Source organism: Sturnira hondurensis, unplaced genomic scaffold (assembly GCF_014824575.4).
Source record: "Sturnira hondurensis isolate 20B ecotype Veracruz unplaced genomic scaffold, ASM1482457v3 Scaffold0007865, whole genome shotgun sequence".
Taxonomy (NCBI): domain Eukaryota; kingdom Metazoa; phylum Chordata; class Mammalia; order Chiroptera; family Phyllostomidae; genus Sturnira; species Sturnira hondurensis.
This window is the reverse complement of record NW_028080496.1, coordinates 14976010-14995761: the sequence shown is the minus strand read 5'-3', so window position 1 is coordinate 14995761 and position 19752 is coordinate 14976010. Positions and strand designations below refer to the sequence as shown.

Here is a 19752-nt window from a genome sequence, read left to right as displayed (position 1 = left end):
AAACTCAGGTTTTAAGTGTAACATAAATATTACAATGTGTGAATAGGTCAGATAAAACAATGCTTTTCCTACTGATTGAATGAATTATTTTTCCTTTTAAGATTTGCTGTTTTTTTAAGAATTTACTTATTTATTTTTAGACAGGGGAAGGGATGGAGAAAGAGGGAGGGAGACATCCTTGTGTGGTTGTCTCTCCCGTGCCCCCTACTGGGGACCTGGCACACAACTCAGACATGTGCCCTGATGGGGAATTGAACCAACCAGCCTTTAGTTTTTGCAGGCCACCACTCGATCCACTGAACTATACCAGCCAGGGCTTCCTTTTTAAGATTTTCTTTTTATTTATTTTTAATTCACTTCATTGGGCTGACATTGGTTAATAAAATTATATAGGTTTCTACAATACATCATCTGTATGTTGTAGTATGTGTTCACTACCCCAAGTGAAGTCTCCTTCCATCTCCACTTGTCCCCGAGTTCCCTCTCCAACCCTTATTTTTATTTTTCTGTTACAGTTGACATTCAATATTATTTTTTTAATTCTTTTTTAAGGATTTTATTTATTTATCTTTAGAGGGGAAGGGAAGAAGAGAGGGAGAGAAATATCAATGTATGGTTGCCTCTCGTGCGTCCCCTGCTGGGAACTGGCCTGCAACCCAGGCACGTGCCCTGTCTGGGAATCCAACTGCGATACTCTGGTTCGCAGGCCCGCGCTCAATCCACTGAGCTACACCAGTCAGGGCAACATTCAATATTATTTTGTATTACTTTCAATTGTACATCACAGTGCAGGGGTGTCAAACTCATATTCACTGGGGGCCACATCAGCCTTGCAGTTGCCTTCAAAGGGCTGAAATAATTTTAGGGCTTTACAAATGTAACTACTCCTTAACTGTTAAGGAGTTGAAATTACATTCAGCCCTTTGAAGGCAAGCAGAAGGCTGGTGTAGCCCCCTGTGAAAATGAGTTTGATGCCCGTGGTGTAGTGGTTAGATATTTATATGATTTAAGCAGTGACCTTCCTATACATTTAGCACCCACCTGGCACCATGTGCAGATATTACAATATTACCCACTCTATTTCCTATGCTGTACTTTATATCCCTGTGCCTATTTTGTAACTGTCAGTTTTGCTGCTTAATCCCTCATCTTTGTCACCCAGTCCCCCAACCCTCTCCCCTCTGGCAAACATCAGCTTTTTCTGTGTCTGTGAGTTTATTTCTGTTTTGTGTGTTTATTTTGCTCTTTAGGTCCCATATATGAGTGAAATGGTATGGTATTGGTTTTTCTCTGACTGACTTTACTTTGCATGATACCTTCCAGGTCCATCCCTGTTGTCACAAGTGGTAAGATTTTATTTTTGAAAAATATTTTATTTTATTTATATTTTAGAGAGAGAGAGGAGAGGGGAAAGAGAAACACCAATTTGGTGTTACACTTATTGATGTATTCATTGGTTGCTTCTTGTACGTGCCCTAACCGGGATTGAACCCAAAACCTTGGCATGACCAGGAAGATTCTGTAACAAATGGAGCTACCCAGCCAGGGCAAGATTTCATTCTGTTTTATGGCTGAGTCGTGTAGTCCACTGTGCGTATGTACCGCATCTTTTTTCTTCAGTCATCTATTTGTGGGCATTTGGGTTGCTTTCATAGCTTGGCTATTGTAAAAAGTGCTACAAAGACAGAGATTTAATTGCTGTACCCCAAATAATTTATTGACCTTTCTAAATGGCAGTAAGTGAATGGACATCTTTTCAGGGTTGGGAAAGACACTGAAAGTTACCATCTCCTTTGTCACATTGAGAAACTAAATACATTATAATATTAAAGTACTGTTCCACTCGGCCATTTAGAGGATTGAATTAATGTTATCTGGCAGTGTAATTTACTTCTTTTAAATACAGATTGTTGGCTCTGATAGTGAAACATGGAAAACAAGAGTCATTGTGCTCTACTGTAATTTTATGAACCTTTAATCCATCAGAAAAATGAACAATTTTTTGGTTTTTAAAAATGACATGCCCTTGCTGGTGTAGCTCAGTGGATTGAGTGCGGGCCTGCGAACCACATGATCGCGGTTCGATTCCCAGTCAAGGCACATGCTTGGGATGCAGGCCAGTTCCCAGCAGGGGACTCACGAGAGGCAACCATACATTGGTGTTTCTATTCCTCTCTCCTTCCCTTCCCCTCTAAAGGTAAATAAATAAAATCTTAAAAAAAAAAAAAAGACAGCTGTGTTGTAATCCCTAGAAATTCAGAGATAGATGAGATAGTCTTTGTCCTTAAGGGAGAGAGAAACTGAAGCTAATCACCTATGATAGAGAATAGCCCTTCCTTTTTTTTTTTTTTTTAAGGATTTTACTTATTTATTTTTAGAGAGAGGAATGGAAGGAGAGGGAAACATCAGTGTGTGCTTGTGTCTCAGGTGCCCCCTACTGGGGACTTGGCCAGCAAGTTAGGCAGGTGCCCTGAGTGAGAATTGAATCACCCACCCTTTGGTTTGCAGGCTGGCGCTCAGTCCAGTGAACCACACCAGCTGGTGGCGGAATAGGCCTTCTTAACATTCGGACCTGAAGATAGAATTCGGGTGTTACAAATGTGGATGAGAAAAAATTTACACCAACCTCTAACCAAAAACTAACATTTCTTTCAATTATGAATGAAAGCAACAAGCAATATTAGCTTACCTTGAGTGTATCACCAGTAGGAATCACATATTTAACATCTTATTTTAGTTGTAGGTATAGCTACATATTGTTTATGTCACTTTAATGTTAGATGTGGACCCACTGCTAGACCTTGTTACTTCATGCTTTAATAAAGAAATGCCTTGCCCTGGCCAGTGTGGTTCATTTGGTTGGAGCATCGTCTGATACACCAAAAGGTCGGTGGGTTCCATCCCCCATTAGGTTGTGGGTTCGATCCCTGGTCAGGACACATACAAGAAGCAACCAATCAGTGTGTGTAGTATCTGTCTGTCTGTCTGTTTGTCTCTCTCTCCCCCGCTCCCCCTTCCTGAAAGCAATGAAAAAATGTCCTTGGGTGAGCATTAAAGAAAAAAAGGGAATGTGTCATTATATCACATACTTTTAGGAACACTTTACAACTGTATTTCACTATTTTCAGTTACCTTCGTATATTTCATTTTGCAGTTTAAATATCATTCTGCCCTGGCTGGTGTGACTCATGACTCAGTGGCCTGAGTGCCGGCCTATGAACAGAAGGGTCACCAGCATGATTCCCAGTCAGGGCACATGCCTGGGTTGTGGGCAGGGCCCCTGGTCGGGGGTGTGCAAGAGGCAACCAACTGATGTTTCTCTTGCCCATTGATGTTTCTCTTCCTCTCTTTCTCTCTCCCCTCCCCACTCTCTGAAAATATATAAATAAAATCTTTTTTTTTAATTTTTTTATTTATTTTTACACAGAGCAGAAGGGAGGGGGAAAGAGAGGGAGAGAAACATCAGTGTGTGGTTGCCTCTCACACACCTGCCACTGGGGACCTGGCCTTCAACCCAGGCATGTGCCCTGACTGGGAATCGAACCAGCGACCCTTTGGTTCACAGGTCAGCGCTCAATCCACTGAGCCACACCAGCCAGGGCTAAATAAAATCTTTTTAAAAAATTCTGAGAGGAGTCTTACCTTCACTGGGCTCCCTATAGCATGAAAAGATTAGGTACCCCGATATGGGATGTGCTGTGTTGGGCTCAGACACAGGGCACTGTTGGAAGACAGGAGTCAGAGGACAGGGTGGGGTGGCTCAGGAGGACCTGTGTCCTATTGGAAGGAGCCTGAGCCCTCACAGATGCCAAGGTCGTTCCCTGCATGGTGAGGGAATACAGCAACAGAGGTGTGCTCGTGTGTGTCACCGAGTGTAGGGTGTGTCTGGGATACGGAGGGCAGTGATGCTCGTATCAGGCCTCTGCTTATCGAGGTGACAGGGTTGATGTAAAAATTGCATTTTATCTTCTAGGTTCCATCGTTTCTTGGATGTGAACAGTCACAAAGTAGAAAAGACAATAGAAGGGTAAGTTGATTTCATATATATGTCTGTACATGTAGATCTTTTAATTCATATAGCTTTCTGACCATCCGTTGACTTTCAAAAATATATTTTAGAATTTATGAAAAATTCATCATTCATTCTGATCTCGGTAAAGCTGCTAGTTGGAAGAGATTAACTGAGGAATTTCTCAATGCATCACTTCCAAGCACAAAGGAGATAAAGGTAGGCATTACAAAGTGGTGAGATCTCGTAATGAATTTTACCATTTCCAGTCTGATTGTTCACAGCTTGTTTCTGCCAGTTAAACATTCATTCTCTTATTACGTTCACTGGCTAGAGCAAAATACCTTGGAAACTGACCTAAGTGTTGCCCCTTGGTTGCCTCTTGCATGGCCCCTACTGGGGACCTGGCCCGCAAGCCAGGCATGTGCCCTGACTGGGAATTGAACTGGTGACCCTTTACTTCACAGGCCCGCGATCAATCCACTGAGCTACACCAGCCAGGGCATTATTTTCTTTTTAGAGAGAGAGGAAGGGAGGAGAAAAAGAGAAACATCGTCTTGTAATCAAACCTGTGACCTTCAGGTTTGCGGGAGGACACCCAACCAACCGAGCCACATCCACAACCGGCTGTGGCTTGCTTAAGTGTTTTAAATCAGCGGTCCCTATCCTTTTTGGCACCAGGGACAGGTTTTGTGGAAGACAATTTTTCCACAGACTAGGGTTGGGGAGATGGTTTTAGGATGATTCAAGCGCATTACATTCAAGCTTCCCTCCTACTGGGCGGCTGAGTTCCTAACAGGCCCAGACTGGTACCGATCGGTGGCCTGAAGGTGGGCCCCCATTTTAATTGGCTTCTCAGCACTTGGTAATGAGGACAACCTATGTAATGGTGTCTTAAGCACTTTCAAATTCCATCGTAGATCCCCAAGTCCACCCTGAGGCTTGAGGATGCTCTACTAGAGGGGTTTACAAAACTTTACAGAAGCTGCCTCCTCACTGTTACGGTTCATTACACTGAAATGATACAGATTGAAAAGGAGCAAAGGGAAGTGATTCCTGGGGTGACAGCCGGGAGAAACCAGGCACCAGCTTCCCAGTGGAGTCACAAAGGAATGCCCTTCGTTCGCACAGTGACAGTGTATGAACACACACACACACACACACACACATACATACAGAGTGCTGTGACTGAGGGAGGCTCCTGGTGCCTTGGTGTCCAGGGCCTTTGTTTGGGGTCTGTCACACGGACGCACAGTGCCCATGTGGCTGACCCTGCCACTCGGTCTTCAGCCCTCAGAGGTCAAGCCAACAGCCTCAGGTGCATGAAAGCAGGCACTCACCCTAAGGCACATTGGTGGTGTCAACAGTCTGGTGGCCAGAAGCCTCTTGCTAGAGGCCAGCACTCATTCCTTTGAGCCACACCAGCCAGGGCACCTCAGGCCAGTTTGGAGCCTGCCCTGGCTCACACTCTGTTGGCCCTCACGCTCTCTGCGTGGACTCCGACTCCCATGGTCTAGCACGTGTGGGCGGGGTGGATCCACTCCAGTATGTGCTGTGCATGTCATAGCCTCTAGTCACCCAGAGACATGTGGAGAGCTCAGAAACCCCCTTGCACTGTCTGGCAGCCAGGAGCTGCCTGGAAACCCTCTGTTGGTCCCCTGGCCCACAATGTGTTGCACACAGGCCCCTATCACAATTGCCATTTTATCTGATAGCTCTGGGGTCTAGGTAGAACCACTCTGACAATGGCCATGAGGCTGCTGTGGTCACTTCCTGTCCGGTCCTGGTTGAATGCCACTCTTATAGGGCTGGAGGGAGGAGGGGACATGGCCCCAGGCAAATGGGCCACAAACACACCACTCTTACCTGAGGTGGCTGGCCTGCCTGTGTGCGTCACAGCCCAATCAAATGCCCAATCCAGTGCAGTCAGGAGTTTGCAGCCAAGAAAGCAAGGGTCTCCTAGTGGAGGAAATGGTGCACAGTCACAGCCACAGGGGAGCTAATGCTCAAAGCCTGGCCCCCCCTGACGGCTTCCAGGGGGTGGTCATATAGAGAAAACATGTTAATCAGGGCAGCTAAAGGCTTTGATTGGTGGGCTCTGCCGATGGGCTGGGGAAAAGAGTAGTTGATTGTTGTTATAGGTCCTGATGTCATCCGTGCTGTCGTTCTGTCTGGTTTCCTCGGGGTGTCATCCCTAGGGTTATTTGGGGTTCTGTGGGCCTGGACCTGAAATGTAGCTGAAGCCAAGGTGTTATATGTGGCTCGATCGAAACTCTACTTCTGTGGTCAGCGGACCTGAGGCTTTGCTTGTTCTTTCCCCGTGGTGAAGACTGCCTATTAGTGGCAGTTAGTACCAATCAATAAATACTGATCCCCAAAGAAGAACCCGGTATGTATCAGCTTACTGATCAACAACCGAATGACACTAAAGCAACTGATCGGTGGGAGGAGAAACTGAAGTCATTCCTGCTTCTTGGGAAGTGAAGCCACAGCCAACTGATGCCTGGCGTGGTCCCCCACCCGTGAGAGAATTAGGGCTCCACACAGCAGGGCATCGACCGCCCCACATTTACTGTGCTGGAATTCCACCATCCCCCTGAAGTAGCTTTGGTTTCTCTGGACCCTCATTTCCAAACCACCCGTGCAAAGCAGTATTTACGGTCCTTCGGGCAATTTGACGAAGAGCCAGCAGATGCCGCAGCACGTGGGCTCAGTGACTGCCCCTCAGCCAGGACAGCTAAACCCTGGGCCTGATGTTGTTGTTTCTGAGAGTTTGATACTAACCAGGATCTGGTGTCCTAAGGGCTTAATGGTGAAGAAAGGGAGTGGATGGGACAGAAAGGAGAATGGGCATGTTGAAGTGTCGTTTTTATGGATTGATTCTTGCTGTGTTCCAGCACTCCAAGATTTTCTTTATGTTTTTAAAGAGGGGAAGGGAAAGAGGGGGAAAGAAGTCAATGTGTGGTTGTCTTTTATGTACCCCCTACTGGGGACCTGGCCAGCAATCCAGCCATGTGCCCTGAGTGGGAATCAAACCGGTGACCCTTTGGTTTGCAGGCCAGCACTCAGTCCACTCAGATCCACACCAGCCAGGGCTCATGCACCTTTATAATTTTTGTGAAGATTTGAAGACCGCCATCCTGCATTATGCCAGAAGCAAAGTACTGTATACGTGCCCTTCAACTTTCCATCATAACTTTCACCTTTTTCAGGTGTATAAAGCCCCCCTTCCCCCTCAAAACCCAATCTGACAGCAATTATTACTAAAAAATAGTTTTATACAGTGAGTTATTTCCTTCGAGTACAATTGGCCCTTGAACAATGTGGGCGTGATGTGTGTGGGACCTGTTGTGTGCAGTGACCCACAGACTTCAGTTGAGCCACACAGTTCAAGCCCAGGTTGTTCAAGAGTGAACTGACGTCTGGGAACCTGTGTATGCAGATTAAGTTATATGTAGATTTTTCACCGTGTCCACGGCCAGTACCCTTGAACACCATGTTGTGCAAGGGTCAGCTGTATTTACATTGTAGATGATTTTTCTCAGGGGAATAAAGATTCTTTGTGGTCCTGGGCTGGTAAATGAGTTGGTTAGAGTGTTGTCCTGGTACACAAAGTTGCAGGTTCAATCCCCAGTCAGGGCACATACAAGAAGCAACCAATGAATGTATCAATAAATAGAGCAAGAAATTGATGTTTCTCTCTCCCCACCCCCTCTCTCTAATGTCAATAATTACAATTAAAAAAAATTCTTGAAGGAATTTAAGTCTCTTTAAAAATATATTTTATTGATTATGCTATTACAGTTCAATTTTTTCCCCTTTTGCCCCCCTTCACCCGGTACCCCCATTCCCTCTGGTAATCCCTCTTCTTAGTTCATGTCCTGGATTGTGCATATAAATTCTTTGGCTACTTCATTTTCTATACTCTTCTTAACATCCCCCTATCTATTCTGTAACTACCAATTTCTACTTCTTTTTTAAAAAATATATTTTATTGATTATACCATTACAGTTGTTCTAATTCCCCCCTTCATTCTCCTCCACCCTGCACACTCCCTCCCCTACCATCCCCCCCCTTTAGTTTATGACCACGTGTCTCAAGTTCTTTAGATTCTATATTTCCCCTACTATTCTTGCCCTCCCCCCTATCTATTTTTCACCTACCTGCTCTTTCTCTTCTCCTTCTGGCACCTCTGTGATTCAAATGTTGGTGTGTTTGAAGTTGTCTCAGAGGCTCCTAACCCTATCCTCATTGTTTTTGGATTCTTTTTTCTTGCTGTCCTGTTTGAATCTTTTTCTTTCTCCCTTATATTCCAAATCATTGATTTGATTCTTGGCTTCATCCATTCCACTGTTTATTCCCTGTAAATTTTTCTTTATTTCACTTTGTATAACCGTCATTTCTGACTGGGTTTTCTTTATGTTGCTGAGGTCCTCACTCACTTCCTTGAGCATCCTGATAACCAGTGTTTTGAACTCTGCATCTGATAGATTGCTTGTCTCCATTTGTTTAGTTCTTTTTTTAAAAATATTTCATTTACTTATCTTTAGATGGGAAGGGAAGGAGAGAAGGAGAGAAATATCAGTGAATGGTTGCCTCTCCTGGGGAACTGGCCTGCAACCTAGGCATGTGCCCTGACTGGGAATCAAACTGGGATCATGTGGTTCGCAGGCCCGCGCTCAATCCACTGAGCTACACTAGCCAGGGCCATTTTTTCAGTTCTTCTTCTGGAGTTTTGATCTGTTCTTTCATCTGGGCCACGTTTCTTTATCTCCTCATTTCGGCAGCCTCCCTCTGTTTATTTCTGTGTATTAGGTAGAGCTGCTTTGACTCCCTGGCTAGTAGTGCAGCCTATTGTAGTAGAAAAGCACAGCCTTAAGTTGAATGGGGTGGAGCCTTAGGTAATCCCCAGAGCAGAGCAACCCACCTGAGCAAGGTGTGTGGAGTCTAAGATGCAGTACAGCTGCTCTGTGGCTGCGTGTTGGGAAGGGTTTAGAAAAGGGACAGCAGCTGATGCCTGGCCTCTGGAGTTTTGTCCAGGAGGAGGCTGTCCCCCAGCACTCGCCCTGATGCCAGCTGCTTCAGTTTCTCCCCCTATGCCACTGGTGCCCTCAGCTGCTGCCTCAGTGCCGGAGCCCTGAGGGAGTGAGTTTGTCTGTGTAAGTCCTGAATCTGTTGCGGACCTTTTAAGAGGAGACACCTAAGAATCCTTCAGTTTCTTCCACCGCCCCAACTACTTACTGGTTATTATAGTCACAAGTTATGGGGACTTATCTTCCTGGCACTGGAGCCCTGGGCTGGGTGGTCTGGTGTGGGGCTGGGACCCCCTGCTCCTGAGGTATCCCTCCCTATTTTTATCCACCACACCTGTTCCACATTTCCACCCCTCCTGAGTTGTTTAATTCCTTGGTTTTAAGACTTCCATACAGCTGGATGATTATTCTGGGTAATCGTTTTGTAGTTGTAATTATGGCTACAGTTGTAGGAGGAGGCAAGCTTTGTGTACCTCCACCTCCATCTTTACTAGAAGTGTGAAGCATTTTTAAACAGGTGATGAATTAGGAAATAACGGGCAGCTCCTTGGAACCTTATTACTGATTTATTACTTTGTCATTCCCAGGAAAGTTTACCAAGTGTCTACTCGGTTCCTAGCTTCATACTAAGTGGTAGGAATACAGAATACAGAAGACGTGGTATCAGCAAGTAGTGATGATGACAAACACTGAGAGACACACAGAAGCTGCTCTGGGATGCAGAATGGGGAGAGTGAACTTGGCTTTGGGCATCAGAGACTTCCTTCACCCTGCTTGCATGCATACTTTATGGCTTTTAGCACATTTGGGGTGTTTTTATTTTTTGGTAAATTTTTATATGTATTTTAATAAATGTAATTTATGTATAAAAAAACAGAAAGAAAAGTTAAAGAATAGTGAAAGGAACTCCTGTACTCCCTTGCCTCAGGTTCTTCCACTGGCGTCTAATCTGGCACAGTTACTCAGGCATTCTTTTTCTTGACCTGACATTCAGGATTACACAGGCTAATTACTTGGTAGCATGTCCCTCAATTTAGGTTTGTCAGACAATTCCGCGTTATGGTTTTAGGTAATGCATTTTTGACAGGTTTCTCATGTGTATGTGTTTGAACTCTCAAAATAGTTTAGAACAGTACTTATATACGATGGGATAATACTCAGCCAAAAAAAAGAGAATGAAATGTTAGCCTTTGCAACAGCAAGGAAGGACCTAGAGGGTGTTATGCTAAGTGAAATAACTCAGGCAGAGAAAGACCAATATCATATAATTTCAGTTTTGTGTGGGCTGTCAAAGAGAAGATGAACAAATGAAACAGAAACAGACTGACAGATACAGAGGACAGACTGGCCATTGCCACAGGGGAGGGAGGTTGGGCTGAGAAGGCGCAGGGATTGAGAAGTACGAATTGGAAGTTACAAACCAGTCATGGGTCTCTGCCCGGTGTGGCTCAGTTGGTTGGGCATCATCCCTTAAAGTGAGAGGTCGCTGGTTCAGTCCTCTCTCTCTCTAAAAAGTAAATATACAGTTACAGGAATGTAAAGTACAGCATAGGAAATATGGTCAATAATATTGTAACAACTATGATGCCAGGTGGGTACTTGAAATATCAGGGGAGACACTTGGTAAAATATATGACTGTCTGACCACTATGCTGTACACCTGAAAGCTACACAAAATATTATTGACTGTCAACTGCAAATGAAAAATAAGATCTGAAAGAATGGTTTAGGGATTAGGAATCATTTCAGTATAATTCCTGTTTTCTCACCCAGAAAAACAATTGAGGACATACTATCATGGTATTATCTTTTCTTTTTAAAGATTTTACTTGTTTATTTTCAAAGAGAGGAGAAGGGAAGGTGAAAGAGAGGAAGAGAAACATCAGTGTGTGGTTGCCTCTCGTGCACCCCCTACTGGGGACCTGACCTGCAATGCAGACATGTGTCCTGACTGGGAATCTAACCGGTGACCCTTTGGTTCTTAGGCCTGTGCTCAGTCCACTGAGCTGCACCAGCCTGGGATTACCTTTTCCTTACCCAGACTAGTCTTAAAAGCTCTTAGCAACTTCAGTGGCTCACGTTCTTCACTTTTGTTTTCAAGACAGATGTGCACTACTCCATCCTGTCCCTTCTTCTTTGCCTGTCTGACTCTCCTTCAAACTGCAGTTACGTGGAAACACCGAAAGAAAAAGAAGTGGGTACGTTATCAGATGCCTTAATCTGTAAAACTAAAAGAGAACTTAGTTTCACTGCTTAATTATTAGACATCGAGATTTATAAAACCTTGTAAAAACCATGAAACTAAAATATTTCTGTTGCCTTGCATACACTTGCAATTGCAAATTTTCATTTAAAATATAAATTCTGACTTTGTAAGTTGCACTACTTTCAATGATACCCATATGCAGAGAAAACTTAAGTTTGAAAATGAAGAAATTTAAAGTGTATTGGAAACATTTCCCAAGTGCAGTTTATTTTGAGTGTTGGAAGACTTCTTTCTTGCAGTTTTGCATATATTCATGCATAATTGGTAATGCTGATGATATTCTTCTGTTACAATTTAGAAAAGAAAGACGATTTTGACTGGGGCAAATACTTGATGGAAGGTGAAGAAATTGACCTTAGTCCAAATGCAGACACACCGGTGAGTGGCAGTAGTTTTACTATTGAAAAAATATATAGAGATCGGGAAAATAGCAATATAAATAGCTTCTGGTGTATTGGGGTAAGGCGTATTTCCTCTTCTAATCAGAACTGGTCTGAAGAAAGTGAGGACGAAGACGATCAGCAGCCCTTGAGCAGAGAGGACTCTGGGATTCAGGTGGATCGGACACCTTTAGAAGAACAGGATCAGCACAGAAAACTGGGGCCACGTGTTGGCTGGAAAGGTACTGCGTTCGTGGATGCTCGCATCTGTTGTTGTTGATTTTTAAAAAGATTTTATTTATTTTTAGAGAGAGGGGAAGGGAGGGAGAGACACATTACTAGGTTGCCCTCACACGCTGTCAGCCAGGTATCCAGCCTGCAACCAAGACATATGCCCTCACTGGGAATTGAACTGGCAACCTTTCTGTTTGTGGGACGATGCTCAGTCCACTGAGCCACACCAACCAGGTTTTAGTTTATTTTTTTGTTGGAGAAGGATTGCCTTTGCTGAGGTTGGTAACTAAAAGGAAAAGATCTATACCATTTAATTTTCAATTTGGATGTCTGCTTTTTCAGTTTGTAGTGAAGAACTATGAATTGGTGGAATCTAGAAAGAGCTGTAAGCACCGTGATAGATTAGGTCATTGAGTCCACTTCTCATTTTGTAGATAAGGAAAGAAGGCCTGGTTACAGTGGTTTTCTCATGGTCACACAGCCGTGACACGCACTCCAGCTGCTGGGGTTGATGACCAGGCCTTACGCAGTGGACTTGAACCTTGCCAAGTGGACATAGCGTCGATGAAGCTGATTTTAGCATCCTGATGATCTGGTCTCCTTTTTCCTTTCCTTCTGTTCTTCTTCTTGATGTGGACCTTTGGGGCCAAGTGTGGCATCATCCGTGCACAGCCCATCACTGACACCGGGGTGCTCAGGGCCTTAAGTTGATTTCCTCTCCGCTGGCCTTTCGTGCTTGCCACATCCCCAGTTGCAGGCACCAGTGCCTGTGTTCTCAAGTGTTCATTGCTTGCACAACACTTTGCAGTGGTTGGCAGGCTCTGGTTTTAGGTTGCATGCAGGGGTGATGCAGCATGGAACCTTGGACCTGTTCTCTGCATGGAAGAGACCAGGTGAAATCCTGGTCTGGGTGAAATCTGCTTGCGTCGCCCCGTGAACATTTGCTTTGCTCCCCGCAGCTGCTGTGGAGGATTCGGCCCTTTGCAACCGCACGTTCTATTAGTGGTCTCTGTGACCCCTTACAACATATTGACCACTTCCCTTGCTTTTTGCCTTTTGTTTTCTGCCCAACCTCATTCTTCAGACTTGTTTGGATATCTAGATATATTACCTAGGTTTTAAAAATTGTGATTATCTTTTCTTAGTCACCTGAGTATTAATGTTTTGCAGGATACCCTCTGATGTCATTTTTGAAGATTTCAAACCTGTGAATTTCTCATGGTGTTGATTATGATTTGGGTCCTGATAATTTTTTCTACAAAAACATCCTATTTGCTTTTTTTTTTACAGCCTAGGGTTAGGTCCTCAGTGCCGAGCAGGCGCACTGCTAATGCACAGTGAGGTTAAAGGTCCCGCTTGCTTTCTTTGTGTCCTGGGCCAGTTTTCCCAGCAGTATCTAGTGAGCAGTGCCTTCTTGCCATGTTGCTCTGGGCTTCCGCCATTGTCCTGTTTCAACATGTGGATTTATTTCTGCACATTCCATTCTCTTTCTTTAATGTGGGTTACCAAGAAGTGACTGCTTCTCTTCATGTGGCTTGGTAATATGTCTCAGCACAGAGAAGGCAGGTCTCCCCTCACCTCATCTACTCTTTTCCAAAACCGGCCTAGCTCTCTCTTTCTTCCCTAGACATTTTAGAACCAGTATGATAAGTTCCATTTTGAAAATCCAGCTGCAGTTTTTATTGAGATTTGAAAATCTAGCTGCAATTTTTATTGGAATGGTGTTGAATTTATGGGTTTGGTGTAGGAGATATTTGACATCATCCCTATGAAAATACCTACATTTCTTTTAATTCTTTATGTCTTAATGGAGTTTAGAAATTTTCATTATAAAGATCTTGAATATTTGTTTGTTACTTCGTACAATATTAACAGGTTTTTTGTGAGTAGTGTCTTTTTTGTTTTTACTGCATGTATAGAACATTTTTTAAAAAAATTGTTCTTATATCCAACTTTGTTGCTGAACTCTCATTTTAATTATAAAGGTTTGTTTATTCCATTAGGTTTTTTGTGTAGATCAGCATCTTCTGTCAATATTGACTGTATTATCTCCTCTTGCTTTTCATATGTTGTCTTCTTCAAAGTGTGTCAACAGTCTCTGTGATCTGGCCACGCTTCTTCAAAGCGTGTTCAATAGTCTGCAGAGGAAGCAGGGGCAGTGAAGTGGGCGGGTTTCATCCTAAGAGGTCGTCTGCACGTGAAATTCCTCCACAAAGTATGATGGGCTTGGGTACAGGTTCTGCGCATGTGGCCTTTATGAAATTGAGGTGATTTCATTCCTAGAAGTCGGTAATCACGAATAAATATTGAACTTTATTGAATTCTATTCTTGTTTTTTTCCCAGGAAAAAATCTTTCATTTTTATTTTTTACTTCCATTATTTACTTACTTATATTTAGATACTTGTTTTTTTGTATTGTAAAGGACTTTAGTATTTATTTTATGAACATATTATGGTACAAGAAATTTTATGTAACAAATAATTACAAAACATAAGAACAGACAGAAGGTATATTAGGTACTACCTCTGTATAATGAACATTCTTTTTTTTTAAGTACTCTTCAATTTATTTAATTATTGTTCGAGTACAGTTTTCTGTCTTTTAATCCCATCCCAGCCCACCCCCCGCCCCGTGCTCCCCACGTCCCTCCCATTTCCACCCCCCTTAGTTGTTGACCATGTGTCCTTTATACTAGTTCCTGTAAATCCTTCCCCTTTTTCCCCTAAAATTCCCTCCCCTCTCCCCTCTGGTCACTGTCCCCCTGTTCTCTATTTCAGTGTCTTTGTTTTTATTTTGCTTGCTTGTTTGTTTTGTTATTTAGCTTCCTGTTAAAGGTGAGATCATATGCTATTTGTCTTTCAACGCCTGGCTTATTTCACTCAGCATAATGCTTTCCAGTTCCATCCATGCTGTTGCAAAGGGTAGGAGCTCCTTCTTTCTTACTGCTGCATAGAATTTCATTGTGTATATGTACCATAATTTTTTTATCCATTCATTTACTTACAAGCACCTAGGTTGCTTCCATCTTTTGGCTATTGTAATTTGTGCTGCTATGAACATTGGGGTGCATAGGTTCTTTAGGATTGGTGTTTTAGGGTTCTTAGGATATAATCCCAGCAGTGGAATTGCTGGGTCAAAAGGCAGGTCCATTTTTAGTTTTCTGAGAAAATTTCATACTGTATTCCACAGTGGTTGTACCAGTCTGCAATCCCACCAACAGTGGATTAGGGTCCCCTCTTCTCCACAACTTCTCCAACACTTGTTGTCTGTTGCTTTGTTTATGATGGCCATTCTGACCTGTGTAAAGTGGTATCTCATTGTGGTTTTGATTTGCATCTCTCTGATAGCTAGCGATATTGAGCATCTTTTCATGTGTCTCTGGATCTTCTGTATGTCCTCCCCAGAGAAATATCTGTTCAAGTCCTTTGCCCACTTTTTAATTTGGTTGCTTGTCTTCTTAGAGTGGAGTCATGTAAGTTCTTTGTGTATTTTGGAGATTAAACCCTTGTCTGAGGTATCATTGGCAAATATGTTTTCCCATACAGTTGGTTCTCTTTTTATTTTAATACTGTTTTCTTTAGCCATGTAGGCACTTTTAATTTTGATGAGATCTTATTTGTTTATTTTTTCCTTTATGTCCCTTTCTCTAGAGGACATATCAGTAAAAAAGGTGCTGTGTGATATATCTGAGATTTTCTTGCCAATGTTCTCCTCTAGGACTTTAATCGTGTCCACCTTGAATTTACTTTGCTGTATGGTGTAAGTTGGTGCTCGAGTTTCATTTTCCTGCATGTAGTTGTCCAGTTCTCCCAGTATCATTTGTTGAAGAGGCTATTATTAGTCTGTTTTATGTTGCTGCCCCCTTTGTCGAATATTAATTGGCCGTAGAGATTTGGGTTTGTTTCTGGGCTCTCTCTTCTGTTCCATTGGTCTATGTACCTGTTTTTTGTTTTTTTTTTAAAGATTTTATTTATTTATCTTTAGAGGGGAAAGGAAGGGGAGAAAGAGAAACATCAATGTATGGTTGCCTCTCCTGAGTCCCCTGCTGGGAACTGGCCTGCAACCCAGGCATATGCCCTGACTGGGAATCGAACCGTGATCATGTGGTTCGCAGGCCCTTGCTCAATCCACTGAGCTATACCAGCTGGGTATGTACCTGTTTTTATGCCAGTACCAGGCTGTTTTGATTACAGTGGCCTTGCAATACAGTTTGGTATCAGGTATTGTGATCCCTCCTACTTTGTTCTTCTTTCTCAAAATTGCAGCTGCTATTTGGGGTTGTTTATGGTTCCATATAAATTTTTGAAGTGTTTGTTCTATGTCTGTCAAGTATGCCATTGGTACTTTAATAGGTATTGCATTGAATCTCGAATTCTATTCTTTATTTGGAAGATGACCCTATAATTTTTTTCATTTACTCTATTTTTTAAAGATTTTATTTATTTATTTTTAGAGACAGGGGAAGGGAGGAAGGAAGAAAGAGAGGGAGAGAAATATCTATATGTGGTTGCCCCCTCCTGGGGACCTGGGCCACAACTCAGGCATGTGCCCCGAATGGGAATTGAACTGGTGACCGTTTGGTTTGCAGGCCGGTGCTCAGTCCACTGAGCCACACCAGTCAGAGCCATTCTGTTATTACTTTTTTTTTTTACTACGTTATTGGATTGTATTAACTAGTTTTAAGCTTTTTTGTCAATTTTTTTTAAAATATTTTATTTGTTTATTTTAGAGAGATGGGGAAGGGAAGGAGAAAGAGAGGAAGTGAAACATCAATGTACGGTTGCCTCTAGCACACCCCATACTGGGAATATGATCTGCAACCCAAGTATGTGCCCTGACTGGGAATAAAACCAGCAATGCTTTGGTTTGCAGGCCTGCGCTCAATCCACTGAGCTACACCAGCCAGGGCTGTCAATTTTTCAATTACAGTTGACATTCAATATTATTTTCAGGTGTAGAGCATAGTGATTAGATACATGAATACCCTACAAAGTAACCCTACTGGTAAATCTTGAATAGGTCTGAAACCATACATTGTTATTACATTGTTACTGGCTATATTTCCTATACTGTACTTTACATCTTCATAACTATTTTGTAACTACCGATAACTACTTAATCTTTTGGCCTTGTTCACCCAGTTTCCCAACCCTCTTCCCTTCTGGTGACCAGCAGTCTGTTCTCTGTGTCTATGAGTGTATTTCTGTTCTGTTCATTTATTTTGTTTTCTTCATTCCACATATAAGTGAAATCATAAGGTATTTGTATGATTGACTCCATTTAGCATAATAACTGTAAGGCCCATCCATTTTGTCAAAAATGGTAAGATTTTTGTTCTTTTTATGACTGAGTAATATTCCACTGCACATGCACACCATTTCTTTATCTAGGCATCTAGATGTGGACACTGAGGTTGCTTCCATATCTTGGTAGGATATCTTGGTAGGTGAGTCTGTGTGCAGGCCCTTTAAGTGGATGCCTTGGTTTCTTGCAGAGTCCCATTTCACCTGGATGGACGAAATACCTGCTGGTTTTCACGCACATTCTTTCCATTTGTAGTTCTGGGACCCCGGGCTGGAGAGCGTGCTGTGGGGCTGAGACTTCTCGCTCCTTAATGTATGGTTTTAAATGAATATTGTTATTTTTTTTTAAGATTTCATTTAAGATTTTATTTATCCTTACATAGGGGACATGAGGGAGAGAAACATCAGTGTGTGGCTGCCTCTTGAGTACCCCCTACTGGGAGTCTGGTCCACAACTGAGGCATGTGCCCTGACTGGGAATCGAACCTGCAGTTCTCTGGTTCACAAGCCAGCACTCAGTCCTATTAGCCACAGCAGCCAGGGCAGTAGCTGTTACTTTAAAGAGCCTTTTCCTATTGAATATTTGAGTGGAGTCATGAGTTCAGATACTGTTGCAAAGGTGATCCTGTTTTGTTGTCAGCGCATAACATAACCACCACGTTAACTTTCCCCCAGCAGACGAGCCAGATGCCCGCAGCTGGCTGGAGCAGCACGTGGTCCGTCAGTACTGGACAGTGCGCAACTCAAGGTTCCCTCACAGCCTGCATTTGCACTCCAATTTGGCTGCTGTCTGGTAAGAGCCCAGGCTTTCGTTTCACATGGTAACAGAATAAACTTTGGCTGGGGCCTGCTGGAGCTGAATCCCTGGCAGGCATCCAGTTTGAGTCTAGGTTGGAACTGGCACAATGAGGATGCCTGGGAAAGCCCGCCTCCCCTCCTGTCTCCTGCGGCGGCAAAGGGAACTTTCCCCCCATGCACCCACATGTACGGAGTGGTGGTTGACGGCTGCGTGGTGCACGTTGGATGGGGCGCTGCTGCCTGAGCAGCCTCTGCTCTGCTAGTGTCCAGCAGAGGCTGGAGTGGTCACCGCCCTTGGGTGGTGGCAGATGTGTCCCAGTGGCTTCCAGTGACATGCTGTGGAATTGCGGGAGCTGATGAGAATGAGACATCATTGTCAGCAAGTTCTGCAAGTGTGGGCCCGGTGACACAGTGTCTGTGGTCACCGTCCTGAGCTCTGGCCCCCCCGGCTCTCAGGGAGGTGAGGACTTTGCAGCCAGGTGTGGGACGGGACTCCTACTGCACTCACTTTGCACAGGTCGCCAGTGTTGCGGCCTCTCTTCGTAGAGACCCTGTGTTTCTTTCGCTCAGTGAGGGCCGTAGAACTTTCCTCTGGGAGACCCGTGTCGTGGGGCAGCATCACAGATGGGCCGCACAGACCCTGGCCGCTTTCCTCTGTCACAGGCTTGGCCCCTCAGCAGAGTGACGCCTTTGCTGCTGGGAACAGGACAGGGCTCCTTGTGGGCACCCAGGATGCATTGCCACGCTGTTGCCTTCCTGGGCCCCTTCGGAGAGCACTGCCCCCGGCTGTGCCGCACCCAGGGCTGTGCTGCTGGGTCCCCACCTAGTCACCCTCTCTCACCACAGTGGACTGGGACCATCTAGTCGCCTACCACATGGCGATGGAGAGGGGCCATATGCCTGACCAGCTCAGCAGAGGCTAACGTGGCAGCCTTGCAAACTCAGAGACCGAAAGTGACCACACAGGATGGTCAGATATGAAAAATTAGTGACTAAAAGCAGTTTGTGGTAGGTGGTCATGTTCTGGCCTGGAATCTGCCCTGGCAAAGGTCCGTCTTCACCTAACGAAGCCCGTCTGCCATGTTTGCATCTAAGATAAGCCACCTTTGGAATGTCAAAGTAAGTTTCTTTTTCCCCGACCCCTCATAGCAGAGGCACCACACCAGAGGGAGACCACAAATCCCCTCATCATTATTATTTTTTAAACATTTTTAAAGATTTTATTTATCTTTAGAGTGGAAGGGAAGGAGAGAGGGAGAGAAATATCAATGTGTGGTTGCTTCTTGTGCGCCCTCTGCTGGGAACTGGACTGCAACCCAGGCATGTGCCCTGACTGGGAATCGAACCGCAGTTGTTTTGTTTGCAGGCTGCACTCAATCCACTGAGCTACACCAGCCAGGGCTCATTATTATTTCTTATAAAGAGTTTATTTATTGCCCTGGCTGGCGAGGCTCAGTGGATTGAGCGCGGGCCTGCGAACCAGACGATCGCGGTTCGATTCCCAGTCAGGGCACATGCCTGGGTTGCAGGCTGGTTCCTTGCAGGCTAACTCCCAGCAGGGGACGCACGAAAGGCAACCATACATTGATGTTTCTCTCCCTCTCTCCGTCCCCTCTAAAGATACATAAATAAATAAAATCTTTAAAAAAAAGAGTTTATTTATTTATTTTTAGAGAGGGGAAGGGCAGGAGAAAGAGGGAGAAAAACATTGATGTTTGCTTGCCTC

At 44.1% G+C, this 19752-nt stretch overlaps 1 protein-coding gene across 2 annotated transcripts in view; it reads left to right on the top strand.

Annotated features, from left to right (window-relative positions):
- TUBGCP5 (tubulin gamma complex component 5) overlaps positions 1-19752 on the top strand; it is a 52685-nt gene that overhangs the window by 1174 nt on the left and 31759 nt on the right. The window contains exons 2-7 of one of the 2 annotated variants that reach the window (XM_037053822.1): positions 3974-4027; positions 4120-4228; positions 11145-11241; positions 11608-11687; positions 11796-11931; positions 17904-18021. In XM_037053822.1, the coding sequence (XP_036909717.1) occupies positions 3974-4027; positions 4120-4228; positions 11145-11241; positions 11608-11687; positions 11796-11931; positions 17904-18021 (594 nt within the window). The remainder of the gene's footprint in view (positions 1-3973; positions 4028-4119; positions 4229-11144; positions 11242-11607; positions 11688-11795; positions 11932-17903; positions 18022-19752) is intronic. The other variant, XM_037053823.1, reaches the window with a different exon arrangement.